Below are 22,065 nucleotides of genomic sequence, written 5' to 3'. Positions count from 1 at the left end.
CTTTAGAAATTCTTGTTTTTTTTAAAAAAAAGTTTAAGACTATGAGAACATTCATGCATATATATTTTTAACGTAGGGGGAAATGGCTCCATTTTTGTCATATTTTAATAGTTAGCTTGTTGCTGTGTATATCCAGTGCCTTTGCAAAGTTAAAGCATTTTAATACTTTAATATGTGGTTTTGAGATTACGGCGGGAATTTTTCTAATTCATTTTAGATGAATTAATTGGATTTAAAAGGTACGGATTGTGAGGATGTGAGCTTTAGAGTTCATCTCAAATTTTGCCTTCCGTCTTCCATGAACAAAACTGAACTGTCAGTCATTAAGGAAAAGAAAATCAACTAAAACACTTCTGCGATCATCATTTATGCGGTCACAGTTTATACAGGCGGCTTAGAGCAATGGGATATTTGAAAATGAGGGCAAGAAGGTAGTATTTCTGGGCCTTTCTGCTTTGGGGAAAGGAAGTTGCCCTAACATGAAGTGCTTAATGATGTCATGGGGTCAGTGCCTCTGCAGCAGAAGTCATGGCCTCTTCTGTTGGAATGCCTAATTTGGGGCCATTACGGAAAACTCAGCAATCTTTGCCACTTCACTTGTGATGGGAGCAGTAATGATATGTTGACCTACTCAATGAGCCCTCTGTCTTTCATCTCTCTGCCTTGTCAGCGCCTGACTGCATCATAACTTCCTACCCCCAAAATGGTTCAAACACTGTAGACTGTCTCGCCTTTTGAGTGAAACAAGTCCTTTGTCACATCCATCTGACTTGCCCTCCTGAGCTTAGATGTTATTTTCACTCCCAAGGCCGAATGTCATTCTTGACCCCAAACATGTGCATTTTCCTGAGATAGAACAAGAGGTATTCCTTGTGTTCGCCATATTTCAGTGGCTGTGGCGTTGCCAGAATTTCCCCTCACCTTAGCCCTCTTATGGGTTCTAAAAGATGAGACGAGCCTTCATTGATACCAAAGTTTCCCTGTTGCAGAAGTTACACTTTCCACGAGTTGAAAGGCAGCAGGAATGACAACAGCAGATGAGGCTAACACTTTGTCCCCACTAGTCTCCCTCGTTAAGTTATTGAACACTTAAATGTCATGTCTGAAAAGGCTCCTTGAATTTTCCATTCCTGCACTGCTGAAACTGTACTATAACATGGTTTTGCAATCCCCTCCCAGCATGCAATATCCATCAGTCTTCATGCCATAGCTGTCAAGTCTCCCGTTTTCGCAGGAAACCCCCAGATTTAAATCAGTTTCCTGCTGGTGTCCCAAACTGAAAAATATCCCATAAACCCCCCAGATTTGCAGCTCCTGCTCACGCCGGCAGCCATATCCTGGCTCCCGGCTGGCTGCTCGCTCACTTGGCTTCGGAAATCGCCTCTGCACATGCCCGAGCATGTGCAGAAGCGATTTCTGGTGCCCAGACATGCGGACATGGGCAGCCCGGCACAGGAAGTCGCTACTGCGCATGTCCGGACATGCGCAGAACCGATTTCCGGTGCCGCTCTGCCCATGTCTGGGCACCAGAAATTGGGCAGAGCCGGCACTGGAAGTCGCTTCAGCACATGGCTGGACATGCGTAGAAGCGACTTCCGGTGCCGCGCCGCTGCTGATCCCTTATTTTCCTGTCCGGAAGTTGACGCCTATGCTTCATGCACACCTTCATGGAATATAAAATGCTGTTTCCAAACCAGTCCTTTTAGGGGCTAAGGTATTTCTGTCAGGTATGGCACAATGGCATGCTTTTGCATCATTGCATCATTTTGAGGATCTTATTGTCTTTGATTTTAAAACAGCTGACTGTGGGATTGGTTTGTTCTCTCTTGCATTTTGCTTCAGCTTGTTTTGCGATGACAAGGAGACAATGTGGCCACAGTCTTGCAAGGTCCTCTGTGTGTATTTACTGCGCCCACACACCAGACGCGATTTTATTTGCTGGGTTTTCAGCACACCTTTTCAACACGTGCCAATGTGTTAGATCATGGGTAGGCAAACTAAGGCCCGGGGGCCAGATCCGGCCCAATCGCCTTTAAATCCAGCCCGCGGACTGTCTGGGAATCAGTGTGTTTTTACATGAGTAGAATGTGTCCTTTTATTTAAAATACATCTCTGGATTATTTGTGGGGCATAGGAATTCATCCATTCCCCCCCAAAAAATATATAGTCCAGCCCCCCACAAGGTCTGAGGGACAGTGGACCGCCCCCCTGCTGAAAAAGTTTGCTGACCCCTGCGTTAGATACATGAGATGATCAAGTTGCAAACTTCATCAGCATTCTTTCCCAGCTTCCCTCTTCCCCTTAAATCAACCTATATTTATATAGCTGGTGAATAAACTGTCACCAGGATAGTTTGCAGTGAACTCCAGGCCCACACTGAGTAAGGCTCGCTTATCCCCCACCCCCAAACTTTCCTAGCTTTGACGAATCAGGTTTTGGGGCAGACGGAGAGGTGATGATTTTACAGGAACGAAAGTTCAATCTCCCTTGCGTCTGAAGAACTAGTTAAATAGTTTTTTTGGATCTCATCCTGTATATTTCTCAAATATGACCGAAAGTTTTTCTTCTGAATTTACTGATAGCTGCTGACCCACTTGCCAACATTTTCAGATTTGAGAAAAGTATACTTAAGTAGTGTATTCCTATCCAAAGTTTCTCAGAGATAAGTTTCACTCAGTTCAATTAGAGCTTCTTCCCTTGAAACGTGTATTAAGGTTTGCTTCTAAGGTCCTTATCCTATCATCACCTAATTTTTTTGTCTGTTTTGTTCTACTGATTTGCAACCGACACCCTGCTAAATTTATTGTAACTGAATTTTTTTTATTTATTTCATAGAAAATTATGTGCCGCTTGATTGTAGAAAAATCAACAACCAGTAAAGCAGTTTACAAAAAGACAAAACAATAAAAGTATCACTAAAAAAAATGATAACCATGATTTAAAACATGCATAAAGTTAAAACCACAATAGACTGAAACAAATCAAGACTCACACAAACTTTTTAAACATCTGGGTAGGATTGCCTATTGATACCAGGCAGCTGTTTTTACTGAATTCTTTTTTTGGTTTCTGCCTGGTATCAATAGGTTCCAGCGTATCTGCTCTGCCGCACTAAATGATCAAGTTCTTATCGATATGGTATGGGTATTAAGGAGGACTTGTAAAATGGGGTAAGGCAAATTCAAAAGTGATGAAAGGATTTCCAGCCTGTGTGTTCCATAATTATCCATTTAGGTGTGACCTGGCACTTCCAGGGGGGTACATAGCCAGAAAGTGCAGCCAGAACAGTGGTGGAAGCTGAACGGGTAGGCTGATCAGCTGCAATATTCTTGAGACATATCTATAAGGGCTGCTCTAGCTATGCTTATTGTTTTCATGTGAGAAACAACGCTGTCCCTCCTTAAACAGAAATGCTGTTGCGTGAAAGTGTATTGTGTCAACACTCTTCATACCAGAATGCAGATGGGAACTTTGTAATCCAAACAGAGTTATTCTGTCTCTCTTCTAATCTACAGCGCAGGCTGGACGCAGCAATGCCATTTGGTGTGCTAGATACCATTGCAAAACTACAGCTCCTGGCCACAGGGGGCAGGGTGAGGGCTTGCGGGGAGAAGAATGCTTTCTGAGAGCATCTCTACAGTGAGTGTGGGCTCATTTCCAATTTATCAAATTGTTAGATACGCTAAAATAAAGAGATCCTGGATTCTCATCTCCTTCCGAGAGTATTTCCCGCCTGCAAGCCGCTTTCCTTTTCTACAATTCCAAGTCTGCTTGGAGGAATGTGGTGCCAACTTTAGCGAAAGAAGTGTAGACTTTGCCATTCCACTCCACTCAGGTTCTGAATGGTGAATAAAAAACGGTGCTGAACTGGTGCTGCTTCTCATTCCAAGCAAATATGCAGAGCTTTCAGTAAACGATTTTGCAAAAAGGGCACCCCCCCAATTATTATTATTTTTAAAAGCAGATCGTTTTTCAGACAAAGCAGATGTGTCTCAGTATTGATTTTAATAGCCACATGGGTGGCACTGGAACAGCTGCATCTAGAGTAGTGGATGAAATTATATGCTCTTGTGATTCTAACCTCATAACTGGACTTCAGAAAGGAGCCACCGTGATCCCTTTTAGTGATGTTAAGCCCGTAGGGCACAAGTGTAGCTTAAAATGAGATAGAAGCTGTCAAAAGTAAGAGGATCTGTGCGAGTATTAATTGCACTATTGTTGGTACAGATTTCTGTCGTGAGGAATGTCTTAATTAAGCACATGGTGTCACTGAACGTCCAAGATCTTAGTAATAAGGAAAAGCTTCCTAAATTCTTCTCACAACACCCCAAGATCTGAATCAGCAGTGGCTTCTTGATACTTTTTTTAAATAAGTGCTTGTGACACGTTTGAGAAACATTAATTGAGAAAGCATCAAAAGCCTGGCTGCGTTATAATCAGAATAAAATTACTGAGGTTTCACACGATGTCAGGAGAGAGCTTGCAGAGAAGAGAAGATAGGTCTGGAAAGGTTTTTCCAGCAGCTACGCTAAAAAAGCAGCTCAGCAGAATCATGCACAGGCAGCACTCACTCTGACTAGGGGGAAGAAAAAAACCCTCTGAGGCTCAAGATGCTTTTGGTCTGAGATAGAAAAAACCAGAAAACTATGATTTGCACTCAGCTAGAAAGAGGACGCAGGTGGTGCTGTGGTCTAAACCACTGAGCCTCTCAGGCTTGCCGATCAGAAGGTTGGCGGTTCGAATCCCTGTGACGGGGTGAGCTCCCGTTGCTCGGTCCCTTCTTCTGCCAACCTAGCAGTTCGAAAGCACATCAAAGTGCAAGTAGATAAATAGGTACCATTCCAGCGGGAAGGTAAATGGCGTTTCCGTGCGTTGCTTGGCTCTGCATTTGATTTAGTTTTCTCTAATGATGGAAGTCAAAGTTGTTTTGACCAGGGACTGCTGGATTTAATGAACAGTCTAACGAGGACCTGGTTCCAGGCCCTTGATTTTCATAATATCACACTGTTTTTGATTAGCATGCCAAATAAAAATAAGTGCCTTCTTCGATTTCATCCAGAAGTTAAATATGCAAGTTTTCTGAATTAGTGTCACCCTACTGCTTTACAAAAATTTGGCTGGACTTAGACTAAGGTAGCTTGGCCTACGTCCCATTGAAAGTGTGTTAAGTTAGTCGCAAGTTATTTTTAGTGGGGTTGAAGTACAGCTACAATCACAACTGCATCATTGCATTCAGTAGGACTTAATTCTGAGTGGACATGGCCAGGATTGCACTGTTGGTGTGGATCCATCCCATAGTTTGAACTGGTCACATTTTGTCAGCTGTGACTGTGTGGTTCATTGGATGAATTTTGTTGATTGTGTGTTGTTTTCTATTGGTTATAGTTTGACACCTGTTTGGAAGGGGAAGTGATGATGGTTTCCATGCAGTATTTGATGTAAATAGAAATTTGTAGCTATTAAGGAATGAAAACCAAAATTGTATTCATGTTTATGCAAGCCTGACCCCCCCCCACTGGTTGCACCGCTGCATGTAAGCAGACAAATAACAGACTCCACATACATCCACTTTGCTAGCAAAAAACTGGAATATCCATTATATTAGAAAGGAAGCACAATGGTTATTAAAATGCTAGTTATGTATGTACTTTGATTTATAGGAAAACAGCAGCAGTTGCGAAAAAAAAACGGTTTTTAAGTAGTCTGCCAAGACCCCAAGCAATTTTTAAGTGACCCAGGGAAAAAAAGTTTGAGAACCATTCTAGAATATACATAAAATATACGAAACTAATGAGTTCCACATACAACACATGCAATCATAAATTCTTGCTGACATTTTAGGCTCTTATGTTGGCACCCATTGTCCTAAAAATAAAAAATAAATAAATCCACACTGAAAGATTTGTGCTTCAGTTTCCTGTGAAATATGTTTTCCTCAAAAAGTGTATGGAGATGATGGGATGATTAGAACTTTTGACCACAAGATTTATGTTAGGCTTTATTTTGTCAGAACCCTTGTCCCCACTCTGAAAGAACTGGAAACTCCATCTCTTTTAAAAAGAATGAAACGTCCTTTTCAAATTCTTTGAAATGACAACCTGGTGCCTCTCTCCTTGTTTGCATTTTGTGGTTAAATTCAATTTACATTCAAGAATATATGTTTTTGATAAGTTCTAGCCTAAAGACTGAAGAGGTTTAAATCACTTTTAAAAAGAAAGAAAGCATAAGCCTTTAGGAAATAAGTGTCAAAGGAAAAAATTTAAACCTGAAAAGTGTCAGATCCAGTTGTTTCCAGAAGGCCTGACATGGAAAGGAGTGAATACCTGTCACAGTTTGTAAATTCCTCCAGGCAGGGACCTGTCTCTTCTTTGTTTGTAAAAGTGGCAGGCACACCTGTGGAGATGATGGAATAAAAAACCCTAAGTAATGAATTGTGTTGCTCCACTAGCCAATGTTGCTTTGAATTTCGCTGTAGCCAGCGGCACTCTAATACTCCAGTGAACAGGCGGGCTTGCCAATTCTACCTTTTTTTGGAAGGAGATTACCCTGCCACTTTTGAATTTTGAATGTACCCTTTGATGGTTGGCCTTTTTTTTGTTTTTTGTTTCCTTTTTGTTTTTGTTTTCTCTCTCTGCAGTTTTCCTGGAAACTGCTATTTACAATTATGATAAGCTTTTCAAGAGTGGAGTCCTGTCCCTGCAAATTATGATAAGCAGAGCTTAATTTCACATGGGCAAACCCAGGTTTCTGCCTCCCAATCCCGCAAACTTAAATTTATATATATTATTCAAGGGAGTCCTAGAAGTGCCTGCTTTTTCAGCTGTTTCATATGCTTACACAAATAAAGTGGACCTGTATTGCTACCATGTTGAGAGCAGCCTATCCTCCTTGTATAGCAGCATGCAGACTCCCAAATAATGGCCTAAATTCTGTCTACCTAGAACTTCCAAGAACTGTACTGAGAGGTTGTGCTTTAAGTACTTGGTGGTCCTGGTATCATGTTCTGGCTGCCTTTAGATGGTCTGGCAGAAATGCAACTTCTAGGAGGCAGTTTAACGAGGATATGGCCTTCACGGTCATCCTTATTGTTCATCCCCAGTGTTTGGAGAAGTGCACTCTATACATATCTGCATGATTCTTCCCCTAGATCAGTGTTTCCCAAACTTGCATGTCTGTTGATAGACTACAACTCCCATCACCCCTAGCTAACAGGACCAGTGGTGAGGGATGGTGGGAATTGTAGTCCAAAAGCAGCTGGAGACCAAAGTTTGGGGAACCCTGCCCTAGATTACAGCATCTGACAGGAGTGGCTTGACCAACTAAGCTGCCTCAAGAGTGGAGTTTAACTGGATTCTAACAACTCTCAGGCAGCAGCAAATATCTTCTTGAGCAAGCTGTTCAAGTGAGTAGATGCCCAGGCTATCTTGGATGAAACTGATTGTCTGGATCCATTTCCATGCCCAGTTTTGGCACAAAAACTGCCCTGGTCACACTGATGGGTAGCATGCACTTATGGATGTTGGTAATCAAACCTTCTGGATCTCTCAATAGCTTTTGTGTACTATTGACCATAGTAATCTTCTAGACTGCCTGGACTACAGGGTTTTGGTGGCTCTTTCCCTGGAAGGGCCAATTCCAGAAGGTGGTACAGAGAGGAACCATTATTCAGAGCTTAGGCTTTCATACTATAGAATGCTGCTGGGTTCTATTGTCTCCCTTTTTAAAAATACATTCTTGAAATTGTTGAATGAAGTCATTTGGAGCTGAGTGCAATCCGAAGCATGTCTACCTCTATCTTACTTTTACAGCAGGAATTGTTATGTTAGGGCTTGAGATCAGTAGTGGACTAGGGAAGAGCTCAATTCTGATAAGGTGTTGTTGTTTAGTCGTGTCCGACTCTTCGTGACCCCATGGACCATAGCACGCCAGGCACTCCTGTCTTCCACTGCCTCCCGCAGTTTGGTCAAACTCATGTTCGTAGCTTCGAGAACACTGTCCAATCATCTCGTCCTCTGTCGTCCCCTTCTCCTAGTGCCCTCAATCTTTCCCAACATCAGGGTCTTTTCCAGGGAATCTTCTCTTCTCATGAGGTGGCCAAAGTATTGGAGCCTCAGCTTCACGATCTATCCTTCCAGTGAACCTGATAAGGTGTACTATTCAGGAAAGTGGTGTTCAACTTGTTCTGAACCAAACTGTGTGCCTCCAAAAGGGGCAGGTTTATAGTTCAGGGTATGTATGTTCATACATCCAACCCTGTCAGCTGAGACCCAGGTGGTATGAACAAAGGCTGGTATGCCCATTGTGAAATCCCTTCTTGGACAAAGATAGCTTAGCCACCACACTTACAAAGGCCCTGCTCCTCTCTATTTCAACAATTGTATTTGGGGCTGCAAGAAAACATAGACTAAAATACAAAGTCAAGGATGCTCATTTGTACCTGTCATTGGGAACACATTGTGCCATTATTTAGAGAGTTCCACTGCTACCAGATCATTTCCAACTCCAACAGAAAGCATAAGAACTTACAAAACCTCTGCAGCTTGGGACTGGGATAACTGATAGAATGATTCTTTTATGTCAACCAGCTTATGTAGTAAGATAATATTCAATAGCCGATTTCCAGATCTTTTGCCCATCCAAAATAAAGTGGCTGGTGAGCACGAAGGGAACCTTCTCTCTCTCTCTGTGTGTGTGTGTGTTTATGGAGCCTTGGTTCAGTGGAAGAGCACATGATTTTATATGAAAAAGGTCTTGGGTCTCAGGACTGGAAATGACTGCTGTCTGAAACCCAACAGGCTGCCAAAGAATGCAGGCATAACTACATTGAACAATGATCTGACTCTGTAAGACAGCTTCTATGTTACACTTGCAGCCTAGTCTGATATCCTTTGGGATTTTCAGCATCTGAGGGATTTAAAAGCAATGACTTTTCTCTTCTGCTGTTTTATTGATGGTTGGCGTTTTCTAGCATTTATTGCTCTGTTATTACTTTGCTGGCTTTATTCCATAAACCACCATGTAGATTATATACTAAAGGGTGGTACCTACATTTATTAAATAAAGAAAATAAGTGATGCCCTGGAACAGCAAAGCATGGTCACTCCTGCCATGTTAAAATGAGTAATATGATTGAGTGAGCTCATACACAAGACCACTTACCACACACAGAGGCTATTTCCCACATTCAGTCCATTTAAAGTGGAGTCAATGATTCTATACCTTATTAATTAAAGTCTAGTTGTGATAATTATTAGTCCTGAGTAGAACAGTGTAATCTTCTGCATGTACGGTAATAGGTTATTTACTCTTGGGAATCTTATGTACAATGGGAATGTTTTGTATTTTATGTATTTTAATTTGAATGTTGTCAGCTTGATAGAACTACCAATTACAGAACGCAAACCAGACGTTTCTTGTTCAAATCCAGTTTTCTTGACATCGATGATTAAGCTGTTTGTGTACTTGCCATTGGCTTGAATTAGTTCTTTCTTCACACCTGCTATATCAAAATAGGGAAAGGGGAATGTTTAAAGCCTGAGATGTTGAAACACTAAAACAACACATGCATGCGATGCCCCCCCCCCCATTTGGGTCTAATCAGGCATGCTGGAAATCTCTCAAGCAAAAATGACTGCCGGGTGGGAAGATGTTACAGTAATTATATTGCTGTAAGTTACAGAGTGGATGACATGAAGTTAGGGTGGTTTTTTGTGTGTAAACGGCCTGGTTATTTACAACCTACTTTTTCATTTTGGAATTTTTTCATTTGTTGCTTCCTTGTTTGTTTTGATTTTCAAATATAGAACTTAGTTTTATATTTAGATTCTGCCATGTTTTCTGTTTAAAAGTATTCATACACATTTCATCATGCAGAAATAAATCAGTATTAATGCCTCCAGGGCAGGCTTCCTCAAACTCTGCCCTCCAGATGTTTTGAGACTATAATTTCCATCATCCCTGACCACTGGTTCTGCTTAGCTAGGGATCATGGGAGTTGTAGGCCAAAAACATCTGGAGGGCTGAGTTTGAGGAAGCCTGCTCTAGGGAGTCTAAGCCTTTAGAAATATAACTATTAGATAGATGGTGTGTGTGTGTGTGTGTGTGTGTGTGTGTGTGTGAGAGAGAGAGAGAGAGAGAGAGAGAGAGAGAGAGAGAGAGAGAGTGAGTGCGAATGATAGTATGTACTGCCAGCCGTATACTGAGATTGCATTCCTGTTCACACTTACTCTATACAGTATTGAACTCAGTGAGACTTCTGAGTATAAATGCTTAGGATCCTTGGTGTTCCAGCCATGGAAGAGCTCCTTCCATTTGCAGAGGAATGGGTATCCAGCAAATGGTTCCTGCTGGAGAAGGCAGGTAGATCATTTTCACTGATTAAGAACACAGGAACACAAGTAGAGCCCTGCTAGAACAGGCTATCCAACATCCTGTTCTGACAGTGACCAGTCAGATGCTTATGGGAAACCCACAAGCAGAACTTGAGTGTAATAGTGGTCTCCCCACTTGAGATTCTCAGCAACTACGATTCCGAGGTTTACCATCTCTCTAGCAGTGGAAGAAGAACATAGCCATTATGATTCCTTCCCATTCCTTTCCCATGTTGTTCCAGAGAGTCCTACTGAGAAGCATTTAGCAGGGAGCAATGGGGGGCTGCAGGGGTAAGGTGGAATTGGTAAAAAAAAGTCACATTATATCTGTCAAATTATTCTAAGGTGTGTATTCCGCTATCTTGCAAGAAATGGCTCTTTTGGTAGCTAGGTGGTATATCTAGGTGGTATGAAGTTGATGATGACAACGATGATGTTATTGCTGCTACTACTATAGCTGCTGCTGCTGCTCACATATAATTTTTATCATCCAGTTATTTCCCCAGAAAACCTGCCGATTCATTCTCTTTCTCTCATATACTGAATCTATGACACTTTAATTTTATAAGGGAACTACTTAAAGGTGTAAATGTTTTCACAACCACTTCCCTGTGTAACACTGCTTTTCTCTCCCCAGTGCCTACCACAGCCGAGACCATAACTCCTTCCACAGAGCTGTACAAGACAACTGTGTCAACTACAAGCACCACACCACAGAAAATTCCAATTAGCACAACATTACCTGGGGGGAAGGGGGATGAAAGCAAAGGCCCCAAGCCACCGCCAGCAGTATCGACGACCAAAATTCCTCCTGTTACAAGCTTTTTCCCTTTGCCAGAGAGGTTCTGTGAACTTGAGGTGAAAAGGGATATAACTTGGCCTCAGACTCCAAGAGGAAACATGGTGGAACGCCCCTGTCCCAAAGGAACTCGTGGTAAGACCTTAAAACTGGATTTTCAGCTTAAATAAACATTTCGGTGCCTATATCTTGAACCTTCTTTTCCTTAGTCTCGGACTATCTTTCTTATGATCTTGGCTGCTTGGAAGGAAATGGCACCTTCAGGTTTTAAGCTGTAGAGGGCATTGGAGCCTAGGTACAGAATTACATTCCAGCCCCTTCTCAAGGATTCCAAATCATAGGTCTTTGCAACAGACAGGACTTCAGCCACACTTGCTTTCTGCTGTATTTCTCATTATGAACTCCACTTTGGATGGTTTCCAGAAAATGCTAGAGCTTTTCCTTTTTCCTTTTTCCCTGTTTATTCAGTATAAACTGGTATTTTGCCCTGGCTTTGTTAGCATTGCTTTTAATTGGCATCATTGCCTTTTGTTACTTCATTTTCCTACAGGCTTCCTTAGTCTCTTTTAAGGTGACTTAAGTACTGAAGCCCTAATCCAGCATTTCCCAGGTGCTTACGAAACGTTAAAAAAAATGTACACATGCACATACAACTTGAACACTCTTACCTACCTCCATTTCATTTTTCTCATCTTTTATATAGGAACAGCGTCATACCTCTGCATGGTTTCCACTGGAAAATGGAACCCGAATGGTCCTGATCTTAGCAATTGTACTTCACACTGGGTAAACCAGCTGGCTCAGAAGGTGGGTTGGAAAATATTTTTGATATTGTACCATGTCCACGATTACCAACACAGGTGCTTATGACAAACACTGGGAACACGTTGCACGAGACTAAATTAAATGCCCTGCCGTTCCAGGGCTTTAACAGGGATGTCATGAGATTGGCCACTTCCAAGTTGGTGTTGGGGCAAACACACTTGTGGTTTCACCTTGCAAACTGCTGCTTCTGGCTTACTCTGCCTCAAGGCAAACAATGTTGGCTTCAGCCAGGTGAAAAGTTAAAGCAGAGGATGTGGCAGTTATAGGGCTCTCCTAGCTTTCAACGGAGCACCTTCTCCTTCTAAGAGCTACAGGTGAAACTCAGAAAATTAGAATATCGCCGAAAAGGGCATTTATTTTAGTAATGCAACTTATTATTTTTATTTTATTTTTAATTTTTACAAATGCTTTCTTTTGGAAATTCCACAGTAATAAAACAAAGAGTTACAATAATACAAAAATAAACATCGCTATTACATTTCATTAATTGCAGTCCATTTATAATTGACCCGCCTAACGGGAAATAATTACAATTACAACAAATAAAGGCTTGACATATCTTGCTTTGCATGTCATGCATCTACCGTGTTTCCCCTATTTTAAGACGTAGTCATTATATAAGCCATAGCAGGATTTTAAGCGTTCAGGAAATACAAGCCATACCCCGAAAATAAGCCATACCTCCGAGGAGCGAGACCGCTGAGGGAAGAGGAGGCGAAGGAGGCGCGCTCAGTGCTGTGGGGGCTGAGGCATGGTGCAGTGCCCCGAGCCTCTGGGAGCCGGCAAGAGCAGGAGGCGGCTTGCCAGGTCGGCATCCAGCAGTGTGCGCGGAGCACCCCGAGCCTCTGAGAGCCAGCAGAACGAGGAGGAGGCTTGCCGGGTCGTCGCCCAGCAGCGCGCGCGGAGCGCCCCGAGCCTCTGGGATTGTTGTTGCTGCTGCTGGCTGCCGGAGGCTCGGGGCGCTCCGCGCGCGCTGCTGGGTGACGACCCGGCAAGCCTCCTCCTCGTCCTGCTGGCTCTCAGAGGCTCGGGGTGCTCCGCGCGCCCGAGCCAGCAGCCTAGCTTCTCTTTTTTTCCCTGCCCGAGGCAGCCTGCCGCCCCGCTACCGGAACTGGCGGCTGCAGAGCGGAGCGCTCCGCAGCGCCAGGCGGAGCGCAGCGGCCTGGCCTCTTTTTTTTCTTTTTTGCCTGCCGCCCCGCCACCGGAACCGGCAGCTGCAAAGAGGAGCGCTCCGCAGCGCCAAGCGCTCGGAGCGCCCTGCAGCGCTGGGCGGAGCGCAGCAGCCTGGCCTCTTTTTTTTTTTGTCTGCCGCCCGCCACCGCAACCGGCAGCTGCAAAGAGGAGCGCTCCGCAGCGCCAAGCGCTCGGAGCGCCCTGCAGCGCTGGGCGGAGCGCAGCAGCCTGGCCTCTTTTTTTTTTGTCTGCCGCCCGCCACCGCAACCGGCAGCTGCAGAGAGGAGCGCTCCGCGATCGCTCCTCTAGACCACCTTGCCGAGAGCCTCCAGCCTTTCAAGCGGCAATGCTCAGGCGCCCGAATGGGAAGAGAGACCCCCCCTTGCCAGATTCTGAGCGCTCCCTGCTCCCCGATGGATTGGGCAAAATCCGGCGCGCAGCGCAGGCGCGGGATGAAAGGCACGATCCAGCCTCGGCAGCCCTAGCGACGGCGAGGGGGGCGTTGCGAGCCATTTAAAGCTGTGGCCGTTGCTTCACTGCTTTTTAGCCCCCTGTCCGGCAGCTTTCTGTGTCCTTTTTGTGGTGCGTGAGGAGCGCTGCTATCGGGCTGCGCTCCGGCTGCCTTTCTACCCCCCCCAGTTGTTTAGTGGCTTTTGCGGCACATGAGGAGCACTGCCATTAGGTGAGGAGGAGCACTGCCATTGGGACGCGCTCCGGACGTTTTTTCTAAACCCCCCAGCGGTCTGGCTGGCTTCTCCTGACTTCGCAGGGTGCTGCCAGCCCAGCAGCAGCAACGCCGGCCGCGGCAGGAGGAGGCAGGAACCACTAAGACACCCCCCGAAAATAAGCCATAGGCTTATTTTCTTGAGTAAAATCATTATAAGACGGTGTCTTAAAATGTGGGAAACACGGTATCTCATATATTGGCTTCACCTTTTAAGTTGCATTACTGAAATACAGTGGTACCTCTACTTACGAATGTAATGCGTTCCAAACGCACATTTGTAAGTAGAAAAAAATTTGTAAGTCAAATCCCATAGGAATGCATTGGGAGAAAAAATTCGTAAGTAGAAAAAATCCTATCTAAAAATTCATAAGTAGAAAAAATCCTATCTAAACCGCATCCAAGATGGCGGACGGAGCTGCATTCGTAAGTAGAAATATTCGTAAGTAGAGGTACCACTGTAAATGCACTTTTTGACGATATTCTAATTTTCCGAGTTTCACCTGTACAGTTTCCACATCCTTCACAGGAAATGGCGCTGCACATCATATTTGCACCAAGGAAAAGGCTGTCTCCTCTGCTTTGATCTTTGCCTAGCTGGAGCCAAGGGATTTTTCAGCCATGGGACACAAGCGTGGAGACATTAACGGAACCGCCATTCATTGAGCACCTGCTCTGTATTTTTATTTTCTTTAATAAAGAAAATAATAAGTAAAATGAGGGCAATTTTTAAAACACCGTGTTACTAGCAGGAAATCCCTATGAAAGTTCATATGCATAAGAGAGGGACAGGATGGAGTTCTGTCCTTAGCTATCAGCTCTCATATCCATTCTCATTTCCTAAATATTTGAGCTGTACTGACACCGCTCTTTGTTCTGCCTGCCACATTGACAGCAGCCTCCATAACTGCTGATGTGAAAAGCAAATAAAGATATCCTATGTTACACTCCCCCAACCCCACCCCCCAAAAAGTATGTGTGTTTCCGATGGACTGCCCTGTGCCGAAACCCAGCTCTTCAAGCTTGTGGGTTGGAGGAAATATCACAAACATACTGCCTCATTCCCCACAGCTTCCTCCAAAGAAGCACAAAGAAAAAAAATCTCAAATGCCTGTGGAGAGTGGTTGGTTTTGCTCCCTGCAAATGCATAGTTCTCCATGCAGCACTTTATCATCCTACCACGGGGTGAATGGTGGCCATTCACTCCTGGAGAAGAAAGCAAAGACACTTGGGAAAAGGGGGCTCATTCCTTAGTCCTGCAGATCCTGCCCATTAAGAATCAAGCCTCCTACTATTTCCGTAGCCCCATTCCGCAAAGAATTTTTTGGTCACACTGAAAATGTGATGGAGCATTGAGAGAGTAGAATGGAATGTTTGGAATTGACATAGATAGATAGATCACCATCAATGCATAAAGCACTCCACTAAATCTAAGCAGTGTTGCATATGATCTCTCATTTTTTGTGGGGTAGGGCAGTTGTTGTTTTTAAGGACAAAACAACTTCGAAAGATTTTTTTAAAAAAAATGTCGCAAAAAATAACCTACCTTTCTACTTAAAAAATAAAGTGTTCGAAGAATTAAGTGGCAGTGGGGGCATCATTAAAATAATTTAAATTGTCATTTCAGATCAGAAGTGGGGAAAATGCTGCTAGCCTTGCCAATGAACTGGCTAAACATACCAAAGGACAAATCTATGCTGGTGATGTGAGTTCTTCAGTCAGACTGATGGAACAGTTGGTGGATATTCTTGATGCTCAGCTGCAAGAGATGAAGCCTAACGAGAAGGACTCTGCTGGACGGAGTTATAACAAGGTAGATACCAACCTCAATAGCCTTCTCTGGTGTGCATTAGAACAACCTGGCCTTGTTTCTTTCCTCTTGCAAAACATCTGCCTGTATTTTGCACCAGTCCTTTGAAGTAGGGCACGTTCAGGGATTTGAGGGGGGGTGGGGGTGGGACCAACAAATTCATGGAGACATGTGGATTCCGATGCTGTGTAAGAGTCCCCAAAGGCTAGCGGTCCACGAGAACGGAATGTGACCGTCCCCATGTGGGCAGAAGGAATTGAACGGATAATGTTAATTATACTTCAGCAGCAGCCTGAAACAGAACAATGATTAAAGCATCAATAAGAATCAGACCTGTTGTGTCCTTTGATCCTTATAACACTCAACCGGGGGAGAGGGGGAAGGGAACTGCGGCAGGGAAAAATGAATACTTTTTCTTTTTTCTTTTGCTGTGACCTTCCCACTAATGTGATTTGGGATCCTAGAAGTATTTGACATACCAAACCATGAACTAACCTTAGTGCATTGGAATGGCCTTGTGCTTCATTCCCTCCCTTAAAAACCCGCAGATTCATCTGAAATGATACTTGAGCACACTTTAAGATTGTTAATTTTATCAGCAGATCTTATTTCTCCGGTTAGCGTATAAGCGTTTTTTAAATGTCTTAACTTCTGATGTGTGTTTTTTGTCTTATTACCAAGCTCCAAAAGCGAGAGAAGACATGCAGGTCTTACCTTAAGGTATCTTTCCTGTGCTGTCACCTTGCTTCGTCCCTGCTTCAGTCACCTGCTGCCACGCTTTTACCCTCCTGCTGCATGTCCCTATGTATTTCAGTCTTTGATAATTGTCCACTGTGCCTGCCCTACAGCAATTGTACAAAAAAAGTGTTGGCTTTGCACAGGTATATTACCTTCAGAATAAGCCAAATGTAAATAATAAGTCGATAATCGATACTTCCTTTCCTCCTCCTTTGATCAAAAAAAGCGCAAAGAGCAGCCATGGAGCTTTTAACTGAATTGGAAAGAAGAATAGCTTTGCTTCCTCGTGGTATTGTGCCCGTGGAAGGAAAACAAAACTGGCAACGGGCACAAATTGTTTGACATGGGAACACAGGAAGTTGCCTTGTACTGAGTCAGACTGTAGATCCACATAACTCAGTATTGCCTGCACTGGCTGGTAACCGCTCTCCAGGGTTTCAGGCCGGGGACATTCCCAGACCTGCCTGGAAATTCTGGGGATTAATGATGGGACTTTTCTGCATGCAATGCAGATGCTCTACCCCAGAGCTACGGCCCTGCCCCTTGAACCTGGGTTTTGTGTTTGCAGACCTGTATATCAAAGACTGTGTAGCCACATCTAGTGGAATCCACTAATCACTGCTGCCTCGTGACTTCCATTGGTTCAGTGGAGGTTGTGTGGCAAGAGTGTCTTATGGATTACATCCCATGCTTGTGCATGACAAAAACAAACAAACCCCCAACACATACACATGTTAAACTACCCTACATTTTTTTATTTTTTTGTGCACTCTTGAATTCAGCGAGTTCTATTTTGTGTGTGTGATGCCAGGGAAGCAGGGGTGGGGATGGAGTGAACAAAGGCCAGCTTAGATCATTTGTGCTACAGATACAGTGCAAACTTTCCTCATATTCTCCTGGAAGCATATCCTGTTTCCCATATACCAGATATTAAGGAACTTGGAATGTATTGCAGGTCTTATTATGTGTATTCTGATCTGGTTAATGTCAGTTTCTCAACTGTGGTGGGATGTTGGATGAAAAACAAAAGCCTGCTGCTGATTTGTTTTGAAACATGCATTCCATATGTCTTCGTAGTTTTTTCTTTTGTAATGTTACCAATTGGTATAAAAAATAACATTTTTTTTTAAAAAAAACACCTGAAGCAGCGCAGCACAGAATAAAGGCAATAATAAAAAGGCTCCTAAGAGATGTAATGTTTTCCAACTGCTTAAGAACAACTGTGCAACCGAGAGTGGATCAGTTTATTGTTCACTCCTTTTCCTTAACCCCTTTCTCTGGAGTTACAAATCGTCCCACTCCGTGAAGGAACTAGCTGTGATGCAAGCTATTACATCTGCAGAAATGCCAACTATGGTTGGAGCTTACCAGAACTTAATGCAGAATTAAACCATGGTATTAATGCAGAATTTACTTAATGCAGAATTAAACCATATTTAACTATGGGGTATGCATCATACCAAAGGCCGGAAAAAAGGTCTTGCACAATCCCTTGGCTAACTGTTGATTGCTTAACCATGGAACACGTTACATCTGCTCTAAGCCCAGATGACGTTTTGCCCTCTGTTTTACATTCAGCTGCTGATAAAACCTTGGGGAGACTGAAGTATGTTCAGTTGCATCAAGCGGTTTTTCCAGAAAAGGAGAGTAGAGGGTGGGGGGGGGGAACCACATGTATCTTAAATTATACCGTGATAACTGTTCTCTTTTAAAGTCAGTGAGTGGGATACAAAGCAAAGTCTGCTGAATTGGGTTGATATCTTTTTACAGTTGCATTTGCAGTTCACCTTTGAAGATAAATGTCATTGGGTAAAATGTAATAACCGTGTGTGTGCTTGCTACTAGAAATGTTTTGTCACTGTGGTGGCAAGAATCTAGGGTTACGAGCCAGTCTTAAGTGAGGCGTTAATTCCCAATGAATTATTTGAATGAGGAGGTTGAGCACACACATAAATATTCTCCACTGAAATCAGTGGGGTCTCAAGCCTCCTTCACATTTTACTCTTGTAAAGGGGCAATATGAGTAGAAAGGGGCTCCTTCAGGCCCTACTCCTCCTATCCATGTATTAAGCATGGATGTCTGAGGTGGGGAAAACCTTTGCACATAGATGTCCAGACACATACCGGTAGGTTTCCAGTACCCAGAGAAGCCTACATTTGTAGGGTACCCATCATCAAAAGTCTATGCTAATGGTTGGGCATGTGTACATCTGCTACATGACCCCCTCCACCCTTCGTGATTATTGCTACATTTAGATACCATCCATGAATTCAGTTCTCTAGTGGTTGGTATTCAACTATGTTTTACTCAAAGTACTCCTGTTGAAATTGATTTACCTAACATAGCCATCTTCATTACTTTCCATTAAACTGAGTAAAACTTAGTTTAATACAATTCATAGTTTAAACACACACACACACACACACACACACACACACACACACACACACAATCCAATTATACAAATACAACTTAACATGTAAAACCACCCCAAAGCGAGCACAAACACAGCAGCACAAAATCAGTTTTAAAATGGCAAGGGGAAAACATTTATGTTAGCAATTTATAGGCAGCTTAATGAAAAAACAAAAAAACCTCTCTAAGCAATTTACCTAGTTTTTTTTTTTTTTAAAAAAAACCCAATCCATAAAACTATAAGGCTAGAATACAAATAAGATGAAAATACATGTTGTCACTAAAAATCCATAATCGGAATGCTAAAACAAAATACTGAGGAGTGCATGGAGGGGGGAAATTAACACTCAAAAATGCCCAAGCAAATAACTAAGCTTTTAATGGGCATCTAAAACACGTCATGCTTGACATCTCCTGGATTGTGTGGGAGAGGAGGCAAGGAATTGAGCATGTTTAAAAAATGTGCATGTCCTGGAAGAATATAAAGGTCTACACTTGGCAGATGCAGGCAAGCCTCTCTGATGATGATGTTCTGTGTATGGGAACGCCACTACCAAAAAGACCTAGCTACCTTTGGACTGTGGCATTATGGCCTGGGAATTTATTCTAACTCTCCACCTCCCTCCCCAGCCACCTTGGGCAAGAAACAGTGTCATTAAAGCGCTGACTATTTTAATGTGACCGAAGAAAAGCAGCCAGTCAGACAACATTAAAAAATATAAGGAGTGAATCAGGCTAATGGATGCGTGCAGCCATCATGACGCGTATATATACACACGCAACACAAACTGCAGCACAGCCTTCATTTCTCGCTGAGACCATTTTTAGTAGGTCTCAAATGAGCTCCCCAGTTTGGCTAAGACTAATAAAAACCTCTTAAAGTTACAAATCGAAAGCCGGCTGGTGCTATGCAAATGAAGCAAGTCCTCACTTCGCGGCAGAGGATTCATTTGTAACTCAGATCAGAGGCTCCGATCCGTATTTCTTGGTGACTAATGAATATGGCCTCTGCAGACCAATTTCTGTTCCACTCTATTTAATGGCTGAAGCAGTTTGACTCTTCCATTTCCCATTAGAGAAGAAGGGGAAGAAAATCCTTTCATTCCACTCCAAAGTATCTCCCACCTGCCATTGTGGAGACTCACAATTCGGACAGAAAGAGGATATTAAGATGGATTAGGCTAATTAATTTTGCTCCCGACAATAGATAGTCCTGACCCAACTTTTTTCTATCCGTTCAGGCGCGGAGCAGTGGTGTGGGCGCGGCATCTTTTTTATTTGCGTGACGCGCCCCGTTTGCATTTCCATTTGTTTTTCGAAACTGGTCAGCCAAATCATATGCAGATATAGATTTATGTGCCTAATGACACATTGTAACTAGGTAAATGGGACATGGTGATTCAGCAATCACCCACATTATGCATTAACCTAAAAGCCTCCCTTCAACTGACGGATACTGTGTTTTCACTGAAGATCCTTTTAAAAATCCTCCTTAATTGCGTATTATTTTGTGAGCATCTTATTGTGCACATCGCAAGGTGCACATCGGAGCCCAGTATAGCTCTAGCCTGGCTAGAGGAACTTTAAAATTAAAGCCATGAACGTTCCCTTTTTATATGCTTCAGTATGCTAATAATAATCTTTTTCGCTGCCACGCCAAGGTTTCTTATATCAATGCTCTTTGTTATAAGGGGAAAGCAGTAGCCTTTTGGTCTGTAAATCACTGTAAATCATGTTGACAGTTAAATATTGTAATTGTCATCAGATCATGTTAGGGACTCTCTCCTGTTGCCTTAAGGCAGTAAGGCCTAATATTTTTCTACTGAATGCAGGCTATTGTTGACACGGTGGACAACCTGCTTAGGACCCAAGCGCTAGACTCCTGGAGAGATATGAATTCCTCTGAACGAGCACATGCTGCAACCATGTTACTTGATACCCTAGAAGAAGGGGCCTTTGTCTTGGCTGACAACCTCTTAGAACCAACAAGGGTCGCAATGCCTACAGATCACATCGGTAAGTGAATACGTCTTGAAACGCTTGGCATCACACTGTGGGAACAGTCCACCAAACCTAGTGGTTTGGGGTGTCCATATATTCCACATTTGATGGAACAGTATCATTTTGCCCGATTAGAAATATATTACGTGAAAATAATACAGAAAACCCTACATTTTAAAAATGGAGAACCATTATAGATTGATGTTCTGGTTATAGAGCAGATAGTGACTAAGATTGTAACCCAGAAAATTCCTAGTGCAATTATTTTTGGCTAACAAAATTAAGTCAAAGGACTTAGGCAAGTAACCATTATCTTATTCTTATCCCCTCACATCCGAATTATGGAGCTAATAATGTTGGGCTACTCCTGAAGGATTGTTGTAAATATTTCTGGATAAAATGTGTATGTAGCGCTTTGAACACTTTGAAAAATGTGCTACATAAATGATAGAAAATACATATATATATTTCAGTCCTTGTGGTAGAAACTCTTTCTCCCTTATACACAATCAGTTCGTAATGAATGTAGATTACTTTCAGAGAGAACGCATTGCCAGCTTTTGGGCACATAGCACATAGACTAAATGTTTGCATTAAACACCACTGCCTTCAGGTGAAAGTGTGTTCAGTGAGCCACGTCTCCCACAATACAAAATAGCCATGCTTCGTAGATTGCAAAATAGCTACCGACACTTTGAGCATAATTTATCATTTAAATGCTGGCAGGGAAATGAAACTATTATGTATTAGGGACATACAGGTATATCTTGTTGTGGTTAAGAAGGTTGTTGTGCATAGATTTTAAACGCCATTCTCCTTGCGCCCTTGAGGCTTATACCAGTCTACATATTAGGAGGTAGAGCACACATATGTCACAAACATGAATGGGAGAATGTCAGGTACATGGATTTGTCAATGAGGCGGTGCATGTTTCTGCTGCTAAAGGTGGGAGCAGAGTTTGCAGATCACCAGCTGTGCAATGCTAAGGATGTCTACTCCAAAGTAAATTCATCTAGGTCAAGTGGGCCTTTGGCTGCAAAGCAAATCCCCTTTGCAACAGGACTAGTGGGCTGGGGAGATGGGATTGGCTGGAGGTGCTCCACCACCCAGTCATCGCACTGACAGCCGCTATCAGCCTGCAGAGTGAGCTCAGCATGTAGAGTCTCGCCCACAATGGGCAGATGTACCACCAGTGGAAGCCATATTCCA

General features: G+C 43.1%; 1 protein-coding gene across 10 annotated transcripts in view; it reads left to right on the top strand.

Moving 5' to 3' along the window:
* Positions 1 to 22,065, top strand: part of ADGRL2 (adhesion G protein-coupled receptor L2) — a 257,131-nt gene that overhangs the window by 198,086 nt on the left and 36,980 nt on the right. For 7 of the 10 annotated variants that reach the window (XM_060276788.1, XM_060276789.1, XM_035123241.2 and 4 more), the window contains exons 6-10: positions 11,008 to 11,304; positions 11,873 to 11,976; positions 15,519 to 15,704; positions 16,383 to 16,421; positions 20,688 to 20,871. In XM_060276788.1, the coding sequence (XP_060132771.1) occupies positions 11,008 to 11,304; positions 11,873 to 11,976; positions 15,519 to 15,704; positions 16,383 to 16,421; positions 20,688 to 20,871 (810 nt within the window). The remainder of the gene's footprint in view (positions 1 to 11,007; positions 11,305 to 11,872; positions 11,977 to 15,518; positions 15,705 to 16,382; positions 16,422 to 20,687; positions 20,872 to 22,065) is intronic. The other 3 variants (XM_035123243.2, XM_035123248.2, XM_035123252.2) reach the window with 1 other exon arrangement.

This window comes from Zootoca vivipara, chromosome 7, assembly GCF_963506605.1.
Source record: "Zootoca vivipara chromosome 7, rZooViv1.1, whole genome shotgun sequence".
NCBI classification, from domain to species: Eukaryota; Metazoa; Chordata; class Lepidosauria; order Squamata; family Lacertidae; genus Zootoca; species Zootoca vivipara.
This window is presented reverse-complemented; position numbering and strand designations above follow the sequence as displayed.